The 12,973-nt window shown below is 48.8% G+C and overlaps 1 protein-coding gene across 1 annotated transcript in view; it reads left to right on the top strand.

Annotated features, from left to right (window-relative positions):
• TOX2 (TOX high mobility group box family member 2) overlaps window positions 1-5,973 on the top strand; it is a 129,659-nt gene extending 123,686 nt beyond the window's left edge. Inside the window, exons 8-9 of the mRNA XM_035548221.1 lie at window positions 895-1,025; window positions 5,937-5,973. Coding sequence (XP_035404114.1) covers window positions 895-1,025; window positions 5,937-5,973 — 168 coding nt within the window. The remainder of the gene's footprint in view (window positions 1-894; window positions 1,026-5,936) is intronic.
• Window positions 5,974-12,973: the final 7,000 nt, after the last annotated feature.

Here is a 12,973-nt window from a genome sequence, read left to right as displayed (position 1 = left end):
ATTTGGGAACATCAGATGCTAGAACAGGTTTTCATTCCCAACCTGCTCGGGGTATCCCAAGGAACGTCTGCAGCATGGTGATTTTACTTTGGGCCTACATAAGCAAACGTGGCTTCTGTAATTCAGTGATAGCCCACATGCAGATATGAGCATAAAAGGGGATCCTCATAATCACTTTAATTGGGGTGTTTGTTGTTGCTGAGGGCAGCATTTTGTGAAGCTTCATTCCACATCTTTGTTAATAAAATTTTAAATGGTTAAAAAAAAAAGACATGCTTTCCTAATTTGGACATTTTGGAGAAAATCATATTCTTGGTCAGGTAACTACCATGATTCTCTTTTTTTATATGCATTGCCTAATTAAGCAGGCCCCAAAAAATCGGGATCGCGATTGGCTTTCAGATAAAACAGCCCCACAGAGCCCTTGTTAAATTTCCAGCAGTGACAGCTGATGGAGAGAGTATTGCTTGTGTGGATGTTCTTTGCCTTGTTACTGTACATTACGAGGGGCTAATGCATTACTGCAAAGGGAGCTGCACTTCGAGTGGAAAAATGGGTTTGATTGCCCGCATGCTGATGTGAAGGCTTTCCTGGCCATGCTTCTGCAGCCACTTACCGTCCCCTCGAGGACCCAAAAAACAAGAGTTGGGCAGAGGGGTGCAGGGCAGACGTGGCTGCGTGGACACCTGCTTGCAGCATCTCACGTTCTGCTCAGTCCCACCATGGGGTTTCAGGTCCTGGGTTGGACCCGCTGCTTTCCCCATGTAAGCGCTCCTGCACCCTGCACTGCAGCGTTTTCGGGGCACACAAATATGTCTGTGCAATTTTCTTTTCTCCTTTGTTTTCTTCTGCCTCTGTGGGCTCGTGTAACCCTTCCTTTCCTCCACCCTGCAGGACTTTTCGCATATTTCGTCTGAGTTTCAAAACAGCGTTGGACCCCGTTCGCCTGGTGCATCAAATCCTCCAGGAAGCACTGAGTGGGACAGCGACTACCCCAGCAGAGAGTGTGGGATCAACCATTGCAGGCCAGTAGACACAATGGGGCATCTCTCATGTACTTTCTGTCATCTGAACTGTGAATATACAGCCGTCTGATGTTCAAATAGGGACGGGTGATAAAAAGAGGAAAATGTCGTGTGGCACAGTTTGCATCTCCTTGTCACGGTGCTTCCTTCCTCCCATAGACTGACAAGAGTCACTTGAGCCCTGGGCTTGAAGAGCCACTGGGGCGTGGTTGAGCCATCGCTGAGCTGCAGAAGCAATTTCTGCAGAGGTTTTTCTGCCTCCTCCAAGCCAAATGGGTCAGCATCTTTTAACCAGAAAGTACAGGATACACAGTGTGGTTGTAAGTTGTTGGAAGTCTGGCAGCTTGCAGCAGTTGAGAATCTGCCCCCAAACGTACAGCAGGTGGTTAGGCTCGTTACGGTAAATGATGCTCAAGGTTTCCTCTTCTCTGTGGGCTCACTGGTGTGATGCTGTGGAAGCAGGTAGCTAAGAAATCATGGATAATTTCAACATTGGACATTAGGGGTTTTCTCTTTTTGGGGGGTTTCCATCCCATTGGCAATGGGAGAGCTTGACACGTTTCCTTTCAGAGCAGGGCAGGGAAGCCCAGCCTATTGCATGCATTGGGTCCAGCATGGCCATCACCCAAAGAACGTGAAAGAAATCCATGTCCTGTGAGTGGTGCATTATGCCCAAATGAGTGTTTTAGAACTACTTGCCAGATTATTGTGTGGGCTGGCCAGCAGCAGCTGCTGTGTGCAGCCAGAGCAGCCAGTTTGTGGTTTTGCTGCTTGCTTGAGAGAACTAAACTCTTGTTGAGGAGCTCCACTGTGGCTGCCCAGTGAGTACCAAGAGATGGTGGGCTTTGAGGGCATTTGGCCACATCCGTAAGCAAAGTGCTTCTCCTTCTAAAGAGTTTGCTGTTATTGCCAAGGCCACAATCTCTGGCTGTCTCTAGCAGCAGGTCCCTTATCCACCCTAGGGTTTAGCCATGAGAGGGTTCAAAGGCTTCTCCCAAGAGCTGCATGATGCTCTGGTCCTCTGCACCTTGCAGGAAAGGCCACCAACATCTGTGCAGATCTTTCCCCTTACAGCCTACAAGTGCCAACAGGAAGGTCCTTTCAATGCTGCTTGAATTCCCCAATAATTAAAAACATCAGGATTGTCTCAAAGCTGGGGAGCAGCGAGGGTGTGAAAGCCATTTCCAACCTCAGCCTGATCAGGTGCTCTTGGTTCAGCAGTAATAGTTTTGAGACTGCTCTTGTACTCTGTAAAACAGGCACGGGGTTTGCTGCTAGAGCAGGTAGGGAAGGAGGCTTAGTAGCTTCTGAGTATTGTTTGATTTGCTTGAAGTGCTGGAACATAGTGCTTTCACTGGAGATAATAGCAAGCTCCCAGGCTTTTCAGAGTACAGCTCCCGCCTGTGCCAGCAGTGCACTTACAATGGCTGGGCTGGGCACAGACTGTACAGACATTTATTTCTTTCAGGGAAATAAATAACTCACCAAGCCATTAGAATATGTCTGCTGTCTGCCTGCCGAGGGTGCTCAGCTACAGGGATTATTCTGGGCTCTGCCAGGGAATTTGGCGTGGTCCATACTGATGGCTCTGCAGACGACCCAACAAGAGGAAGCTATCTGACACTCGATGATAAATGTAATTTTAGATCCTGTGGGCAAAACACTTGGAGGGTTGTGGCACACGGGTCCCAGTTTGCAGAGGAGCTGAGCAGAAGCGTCTCCCAGACACAGGTGAAATGCTAACGTTGCAGGCAGGACTGGGTTTTGTGTTGCTAAAACAAGCTCTTTGCCATGCGGCTAGAGCGCCCTGTTGTTAGCAGAGGGCCCATGCAATTCATGATCAAAGCTCATGCATTTCATGTCTTTGTCACAGCAGAAATATCGAATTTCATGGGTTTATCGCAGCTTCCTGGAAAAAAAAATCATTTTAAAACCAGACAGATTATGCAGAGACTTCCAGATAATTATTAGAGTAGGTTATAGCAATGAACTCAGATGCATATGGATCAGTACTGCCTAGAGCGCTTAGTGCACTAAAAAATGCTGTAGTCTCTTAAGGAAAGAGCCCATCTCCTCTGGCTAGAGACATACGAGCTGCTGGAAACCCAGCTCCCAGAGCTGACTTCTTCCATTTGATTGTAAAGCCTGGTGCATCAGCAGAGCCACCACCTCCTGATGCTGCCAGCCCCTTGTGTTTGCTACCAACGTGCGTGCGCTGCATTGCCTGCAGTGTCTGTAGGACCCACCATCTTCTTACTGCTGAACTGCAGCCCCCGTGTCTCCGTTTGTGCTTGTCCTGAAAAGAGGTTTATCTGGCTCTCAACATCTTCTTCCTGCCTGTACTCTTTCTCCAGTTTTGCACTAATTGCAAGCTCTGATCAAAGTTGCCCTTGGGCTGCTCCTCACCTCCGTGCCATGAGCTTGGTGTTTCCTCAGTTCCCGTGATGTCGGCACTGGGTTAGCTGGGGTAAAACCCCCCAGTCTTGCATTTCCTTGTGTGTTTTTCATCCAGACAACTTCTGAAAAGCTAACGAGATTGGCTTTCTCTCTGTCCCTCCCCATCTAGTAAATCCTTTTAGGAAGAATTGCTGAAGCTTTTCTTCAGCCAGCCAGTGCTAGTTAAAATGCCATTAAATGATACTTCTTCGCTTACACCCCTCAGATCCCAGGATCCTGTGAGCAGGCACTCCTTAATTCATAAATCAGCCGTATTAGAGAGGGATTTAGATGTTTCTTAGCCCATCCCCTCCCCGTTCGTAATGAGTTTGTGCTCACTGACTTCCATCCAATTTTCCTAGCTCTTTCTGGGCTTAAGCCCAAGCTACCCTAGATTGCTAGCAAAGTCATGGGCAGCATTTCTCCATTCCCACTCAGTACATGACTATCACTTCCCACAAGCAATTGCAGCATACAATTTCATTACTTTTTGCCATCGTATCACAAACTATATTTATACAGTCCCCCATCTCCCCTACCTTGTTCTCGTGCTTGCTCTTTCCCAGGCACCCATCGAATACCTGTGTTTTGCAGTCACTTTCTCCATGGTATCTAGCTCACCTCTACCAAGGTTGCAGCGTGGTTTGCAATTACTTCCAAATCTTTCCTAATTCCTCAAGGCACCTCACCATTTTTCTGCTCTTTCCATACCAAAGCTGTCTTCAGGATTCATTCAATTTTGCCTCCTACCATTTAGATTTGGGGTGGTAACACTGAACTTGAGTCATCTCCCTATGTCCTTGTTCTCGTTTGCAAGAGGTAACTGTATCCACCAGGTTTCAGGGATGCTGTTATTCAGACACCGTGTTAATCTGAAGATGCTGAGAAACCTGCTCCTAGATGGCCCTGCTTTGGGGCCGTGTTGATCTTTGTGTATCGTCTGAAATCCCCGTGAATTTCGCCTTATCCATAGCCTAGGCCTGCTAGTTAAGTGAGCTGTTGAAAACATACCCGCGTGTTGTTGCATGACGCTGCCATTATAAATGTATTGTCATTGGGCAACTTTTCTCCCCTCTTCCCACTCTTTTGGGCTAGAAGCTGGGATGCTCCCAGGTATGCCTTGTCCAGACGCACGATGCCATGTACAGCCACTTCATCCAGATGCTGACAGCTGTGCTAATTCCTGCTACTGATGAAGCAATCCACTCTAAGTGGGGGAAGTTTCTGAATCAGAAACTAAGTGAGCAAACTCTGTAAAAAGACAAAGACAAAACCCCACAAATCCACTTAGTTTGGACTCAATTATTTATAGTAATACTCCGTAATGAACTGGGAAGTGTTCTGTAGCATATTTTGTAAAATTAATGAAGTTTTAGTATTGGAATACCTCACTGCTGCTCGCTGGTATTAAATCTTTGCAGAGTGCTGTAGGGAACGCTCTGCATTTTAAATGCAAATTATAAAATGTGGAGACTAACAAAGTGCAGACTCTTCTGCGCTGCACTCTATCAGCAACAGCATTGCCTTGTTGTATGCTCTTTCCCCATTATTCCACTCACAATCACACCCACACCAGAATTTCCCAAAGCTCTGTAATGTCCTTCACTACTTTTAAGGCCCCAACGATGTTTCCATCAGAGCTGTGCAGACAATACAACCCTTTCAAATGAAATGGTTATCAGAGCAAAGCCCAAATTGTCCTTCAGCCAGGGAGAGGGGCACACTCGTCTTCCATGGGTTTCTTTTGCCTCCTGCTGCCTTCAGCAGACTGAGGGACAGACTGGCTGGTGTTACTGTCTCACAGCATTTTTTCCCCTTACTTCCTGATTATTAATTTTTCTGGTTGTACTTATTTTGGGAGAGGAGGAGCAGGGCGTTGAGCAGGTGATGTCTCCTGTTCCCACAGTCTTCAGCCACCTGACTTCTGTAAATCCTCCTGGACACCCACAGGCATCTTCAGGCATAAGACCCTTAATCACATTTTTGCAACCCCCTACTCCATGTGCAGCATCAAAACGACACATTTAATCCGAAAGCAAGTGCACCTTTCCTAACCCCCCATGGCTGAGCCTGAAGACTGAGTCTGCATGATGGTGGAGCTGGTACCAGTGTCACACCTGTGTGCTCTGCGGGGAAATCCAGACTTGGCCCTTCCCTGCAGCCCAGCGAGAGCCAAAATTCCCCCCTGGAGATGACCTGGTGTCTCAGCCCTTATTGTTACAATTCAGGAAGAACTGAAACTACAGCACACTCAAACTCCGAAGTGCCTTCTGCTTGGTTCCTCTCCGCACACCTGCCCCTAGGTGCCAGCCACTGGATGCTTTGCATCGCAGAGAGCCATAAAAGCCTTAGTGGGGCTGAGAGCAAGCATGCCAACAGCCACGCAAGTGCTTGTTGCTGGCTGCCAGCTCTCCCAAGGGACTTCCCGGCCATTTTCCAGCTTGTCTCACCTCCTGCCTCTCCTTTCTCTTACAGCATGCTGCCAAGGGACAAGGCGCTCTACCTCACCTAAGGCTCACCATCCCTGTTCGGGGGGGCTCAGATGAAGGACACTTGGGAGGGTCTATCCTACAGACTACGCGGAGAGGCACTGAGCAAGTCCTACGGACAAGCAGCAACCACTGCACCTCGTCGCTGGCTTCGTTCCCAGGCTCCAAGAGCAGTTTTCTCTGATTATTTGTGAACTCTAAAGTCTACTTTCCGTGGAAGCCCAAAACCTCATAAATCATGAAGAACAAAAATATATATATATATAAAAAAATAAATAAACACAAAACCAACAAAAAAAAAGGGGACACCATTTTTCTGCTTGCCATCAGCTTAGCTACAGACTATTTTCCTAGTGAACTGCTTTTAGACACAGCATAAGCCCAGGTCTGGTGTCCTCAAGCATTAGGCCAGCTCAGTAGGAGGATGCACTCTTTTGACTTGCTAACAGCACTAAACTTTGTGCAAGAAAAATGTGAAGTTTGTGTGAATATTGTACATGCAAAGGCCTTGGATGTCTGGCAAAAAAAAATACAAAAATTAAATAAAAACTATTCCTAGGTAGGTGGGGGGAGAGAGCAGAAGGCAAAATATGAGAGGAAAAATGTGAAAAAGATCATGAAAATATAATTTGTTGGATAGTTGTAAGTAGTTTACTAAGTGTTTTAGAGCTGTGCTAAAGACATCTTTAAGATTTTTTTGTGAAAAAAAAATTAGTAGTTTACTTTATAGTAAAAGCATTTTATATTAATTGTAGCACATTTTTTAGTTATACATAGAAGGGAGATGTGTATAAAAAAAAACAAAAACAACAAAAAAAGCCTGCCAAACTTGTTTCTATTATTTGTACAGCAAGAAATGGACAATTTATATCCATGTTCTATGGCATTATTATATTTTTTCTGCCATATGTCCATCTATTTAAAAATTGCTGACAATGATTTTTGTCTATTTATGAAAGATTAGAGAGCATAATTACAGTTTCTCATAAGGTGCATTTTTTTTTTTAATTTTTTTTATTTTGTTTGAAGGTGCTGCATTCGCAGCACCTGGCACATTCGGTTCACAATGCTTATCTTACCTTTCTTTATAATAAAACATATGAAAAGTAGAACTGAACCGGTCTCTCCTTATTCTGGGGGCTGCTTTCGCCAACATGGCCCAAGGTACGCAGCCCGAAAATGCCCCGTGCCTTGTCCTTGTGCTCCTGAGCTCTCCCGTCCCTTGCTCTTCTCCCACCACATCCTCACTTGCTTTCTCCACCCCCCCCTTGCTTTGGGTAACAGTACGTAATTAAATATGTCAGGGACCACCCCGGCAATAAAAATTATGGCTGAGCAATGGCAGCCACGCTGACAGACATGCATTTTTCACGTGTTTTCTTGGAAAAAGCCCGCTTCACTCTCAGCAGAGGATACCTCCCTGTCTCAGCGTCAGCTCATTGCCCTGTGCATTAACAGCGATGTCTGTGCGGACATGGGGGCACCGAGCTGCCCAGAGGCCACCACCAGATGCCCACAGGAGCCCAGTTCCATCTCTTCCTAGGAAGCCATAGTGAACACATAAGAAGGATAGAATATTTGATTGGCATAAAAACTAACATGACATGAAATTTCACACCTCAGACCACTTGCCTGGAGGAAACCCATTAATTAATGTACCATTTTAAGCCCGTTTTTACAGGCACCCTTGGCCGTAAGAGTCTCCCCTCACGGTGTTACTCGCACACAAGTTGCTGTCATTTAGATAAGGCCCAATTTCTGCAGGGGTGCATTTAAATGGAAAAACGGGAAGCTGCGGCATGGCTGCATTTCTCACGCAGTTCAGGGCATCAGGTCTCATTTAGGTCCAAATGTCATAGTTAAGATCCCATTATCCCCACTGTTACCCGTTTATGATGAAAGTGGCTTTAACATTTATGTTCTCCAATGACTTAAAATAACTTTTTAAAGCCTTCAGACCGTTTTAATAATCCAGAGGGAGCTCACCCTTCAGAGCTAAGGGTTTTTTTGATGAGATAAATGGTCTTTTTCATTACCTAATGGTTTTATACACTCTTCAAAAATGCCGCCGTGCCCTGTGCCTGGTGCAGCAAGTCCCCTCTGTGGTGCCAGGTGCCCTTGCTGACCACCCGACAGGACATGGAACACGGGGGGGGGGGGGGGGGGGGGGGGGGGGGGGGGGGCGGGTCCTGCTGTGTTCCATGGTTGATGTGTACCCTGCACCCTGCTGACACACCAAAAACACCCCAAAATCCCACCATCTGTCACCCCAAAGCTTCCCCGGCAGGGGTGAGGCCTTCACGTGGCGCGGGGTGCAGTGGCCTTGGGAGCAGGCCGTGCCCTGTGGCCCCCCTCGGGGCACTGGGAGAGGTGGAGGCAACAGCGCCACAACACGGGGTGGCGAGCCCCCGGCACCCCGCAGAGGTCCAGGCGGGTCACAAACTTCTGCAATCAGCCTGACACCACGTCTGTGTTAGCCGCCTCTTCTGAGGCCATGGCAGCTTCGTTGCGAGGCCATCGAGTGCCAGCCCTCTCTGCTGAGAGCATTTGCCTTCTCTGCATGAGAGGGAGAGGTGAAATCAAGATGTAACTCTATGAATCAACTTTCATTAGAGAAGCTACTTGTTTAACCCCACGCTTCCTGCTCTCTAAAGAGCAGGTACAAAGCAAAAAAGTGCCCGCTCCTTGCCCTGTTAACCATGCTGGTGTAAGCACAGCGAGCCTTGGCACGAGCACAGTGAAATCAGGGCTCTCCCAGCACAGCGCAGGGTGCTGGAGGTGGGCAATGAGCAGAGCTGCTGGAGGAAGCTGTAAACATGGGGCTTTTCCTCCCTGATGCCCAGCCTCGGACCATGAAGCTCCCCTCTGACCTCTGTCATCTTGATCCATTTGAAAATGAAGCGTGGAGCATAATAAAATTTCCTGGGGAGCAGTGTGCACGATGGCATCCTGGCCCTGCCTAGCTAGCTTGCGGTGAACAGATAATTACCCTGCAATATCAGAGCCAGGAGATTTCTTCCACATATGCAATTACTAAAACGGGGGAGGAGAACAGGACATTAAGATGAAAACCTACCTTAAGTTATCACAGCCAGGAGATAGGACATATTCCAAGGAGAGTTTCTGAACTTTAATATTTTTCATGCAGCAGTTAAGCGGCTTAGAGAAGCCGAAATCACAGGGAAGCTGCTGCCAGACGCGGGAGAAGGTCTGGGAGAGGCCAGCACCAGAGTACTGCCTTGTGCCAGACCCCTGAGCTGAATGCCACACAAACGGGGGCTGGCTGGAGGCACACGTCCAGTGGCTGGCAGGGGACACGGGTGGCAGGCAGGGTGCAGGCACCGCTCACCCAGCCCCATGGGCACATTGGCCAGGCAGCAGTGGCATGGCCGGGAACCCTCTCCTTGGTCTGAATCCTTCATTTTTGACCAGCCTTAGTAGAAAATATGGTAGCTGGCTCTTGAGAAGCTACCTGATCCCCTCTAGTGCCTCAGGGCAGGGTCAGCCCTTCCTAAACCCTCCCTGTGTGCCTAACCTCCCTCTAAAAACCTTTCAATTCCAGGCAGTTAACCTAAATCTCTCTCCCTACAAAGCAAATTCCTCACATTTGAACATCGGGGAGAATTTATTGCTTTCCTTGTTGCAGTAATTTTTTCCATATTTGAAGAAGGATATCAGCTCCCCCCCCTTCTCCTTGTGCCTGGGCGGCTGCAATTGCTCCTCGCAGGTCACGTTCCCCATGCAGGAGCCTCTGCAGAGCTCCTGCTTTCAGCCAGCAAGTGCCACTTTTGTCACCGGAAGGCTCCAAAATGGCTTTGGGACTGGATTCTTCTAGGGCCACGGGGGGAAGCAGGACCCAGGCAGGTGCTCCCAGGCCCAAGGCCGATGATGGAGACTGAAGTCAAGAAGTGCAGGCAGGGAGAAACCTCTCTAATTGACTTTAGCTTATGAGGACGTAATTAGCAACGCAGTGGGATGTAATGGGGAGTTTAGCAAATCTGATCAGCAGGATCTTAGCGGTGTTAACCCTTTGGGGGCAGAGATGCAGCCCCGAAGGCTGCCGTCCAGGCAGACGCTGTGCCTCTGGACAGCTCGCTCAGGATGGGGATCACCCACCCGCAGTGCCCCATGTCCCACCCCATGCCATTATTATTAAGATGATTGAACAGAAGGGAAACCAGTCCTGACAAGCAATACTGAAAACTTTATGCAAGAAGGATCAAAGGAAAGGACTTCATTTGACAAATATCAGGCCCTTGACAGCAGCGGCACGTGCCAGTAGTAGAAGACTTGTGCCAAGCCAGGTGAGATCCTGTCCTCCCACCAAGGGCAGCTTTGCACCATGGCCAGTATCCCCATTCTCCAGAAGTCCCATTGGGGTTGGGGCTGCTCTGCAGTGCTGGTGGTGAGAGGTTGTACACCAGAGCCAGCACTGGCTGCTCAGCACCTCCAGCTCGTCACAGACATACTCATGCTTCATGAATATGGAAGTTCAGGTGAGTTCACCTGTATGTCATGGCCCATCCCACTGGCACAGGCTTGGGGGCGATGGGGTCCTCACTGAGCAGTACAGGTGGCCAAGGTCCAAGGAGCAGGGTATAAGCTTCATTGGCAGGACCTGCTGAACTTTGCCTGCCCTCTGCCCAGCACAATTACCAGGAGGGGATGGAAAGTCTCCACCCATCGAGCAAACATGACGTGGTGCATCTTTTCTTCCATTTTGAGGACAGAATGGCTCCAAAGAGAGACTTTTTCTTACACACAGTTTGCATTTTGTATGTCCCACCCTGCAGAGGGAAGTTTCTATTCTTCAGTCTCAGCATTGCCTTTAGTAGCTAATCACACAGCACAAAGTGCAGACAAGTCCTCACTCCAATACATGAGGACTGCAAAATTATTGGTTTGAACGATGATTTTTTGAAGAAGAGAAATGAGGGGAATAACAATTCTTCTGGCTAAAATACTGTGCTGGCCAGAAGGGTAATTTAGAGTCAGATTTTAGATCAGATGTTTTATCACCGTATCCTCAACTCTTCTTGACTTTCAACAGCAATTTGGTAAATCAGCATAATACCTGGCACAGTAAGTGCTTTAGATTTTATTCCTAGTGGGGTTACTTTATTACAATGCGAGCACATTAGAGAGCTTTCTGTTGCTCTGCCATTATTATTTGTAGGGACAGAAGGTCAAATAATGCAGAACATATGAGGTGGATGTTTTTGCAGATGATACTGGGGAGCTCATTTGCAGGTACTAGTGCAGCTGAAGTACTTGGTGCTCAGCAGTGCTCAGCCTCTTTGTCTCAGCCTCCATCTCCATGACTCCTGCCAACCCACTGCTTCGCCCCTCTGCCTGTGTTCATGCTCCCGTTGTGGCTTCAAGGCAGCAAAGGGCTGGGAACCCACTGGGAAGTCTCTGCCCAGGACTGGCTCTAACTTCACTTGGCAGCGCATTACCTCTTGCTCCTTGTTTGCTTTAGTAGGACAATCAGGTTTCCAAGAGCAAAAGGAGATGCCGTGGGGCTGTGTGTGCTCTTCTGCCTCCAAGCCAGGGCCCTGAGGGAGGTGGCCAGTTGCTTCTCAGTATCCCAAGCCCCTTGGTGGGATAATGCAAACCCTCGGGCTGCAACGACATTATAATTTTATTAGGACCCAAGCTTCTTGCTGTGCAAGTCCATGGGAAAGAATATCACTTTTACTGCTTTTCAATGTGTAGTTAATGTATACTTTATTGATTGCCAGATGAAATTTAGTCACAGGAGATAGTTCTGACTATAAAATGACAGTTACTTTTGGTGGGATAAAGTCTATAAGTCCCTGTCTTCTGCAAAGCTCAGGGGCCCCGTGCCTGTCCTGCACAGTCCGGTGCCTGTGGGGCAGGAGAAGGAGGGCACAGCTGCCTGGATATGGCATGGAGAGCTGTGGGTGCAGCAGTGACACCCACACACTGGTGGGTATCGAAGCACCTGGCAGAATCAGCCCAGCCACTAGAGTGGATTTAGCCAGTGACTTTAGCATCTGCGGGCATTAAGCCCTGCATCTAACGCAGCTGCCTTGCCCTGCTCGGGCTGGGATGTGCTCCAGCATTATCTCCAGCGAGACCGACCACAAATAACAACCGCTGGCATGTTATTAGCATTTCTGGCATTGAAATATGCTCCTGCTGTCAGGTCCCACGGCCCAGGCAAGGATGTCAAAGCTCCGGGGAAAAGCCCCTGGTGCTTCCCTGCACCCAGCACTCACAGAAAGTTAATTATCAAGAAGGGCAGGCACCTCCCAGCACCCCACTATCCACATCCCCTCTGCTGTCAGTGCTGCTTGGGAGAAGAACTGCAGGGGGGCTCAGCACAGGCTATCGGGACTGCGCCTCTTATCATTTTATGATTTAACAATAGAAAAGTAGGCTGGAGTAGCTGGAGCAGGAGAGCACGGAGCAGGAGATGCACCTGTCCTGGAGGGTATTCTGGAGCCTGATGTGTCCTGGTTCCCGTCTTGCAGCCACACGCACCCCTGGGACACCCACTCAGCCGTATACCTGCCCCACTGCTGGGCTCCTCGTGCTCCCCCAGTGGCCCCCCACAAAGGGGAAACAAAACCTGCCACCTTCTAGCAGGGAGCTGCAGAGAACCCATAGGGCCTGCTGGTGGTCTCCGAGGATTATGCGGGCAGAAACAGCAATTCCCCTCTACGTTCCCTCCCACGGGCTGTTCGCTGTAGTCACATCTGGGAGATGCAGCTCCCACCCCCTGGGCAAACCAGAACTATTCCCCATGGGGAACACCAGGGCTCTGGATGCACCCTACATCTGATGGGACTAAGGGGGAGCAAGGAGGGCTGGCTGCTGAGAGGCACGTGGGTTTCCAGACACAGCTCCTGCTCCAACTTTGCCCCTCTGCCCATGCAACTTTGTGCAATATCCCTTTTTGCTGTGCAGCACATGGGGTAGGTGATGCTGGAAGTCCAAATGCATCTCTTCATCCTGCTGGGACACACACGTAATGTGCAATCGCTTCTGTTTCCTGAT

The sequence above is a fragment of the Cygnus atratus genome, chromosome 16, assembly GCF_013377495.2.
Source record: "Cygnus atratus isolate AKBS03 ecotype Queensland, Australia chromosome 16, CAtr_DNAZoo_HiC_assembly, whole genome shotgun sequence".
NCBI classification, from domain to species: domain Eukaryota; kingdom Metazoa; phylum Chordata; class Aves; order Anseriformes; family Anatidae; genus Cygnus; species Cygnus atratus.
The sequence above is the reverse complement of the archived record's forward strand: the minus strand, read 5'-3'. Positions and strand labels throughout refer to the sequence as shown.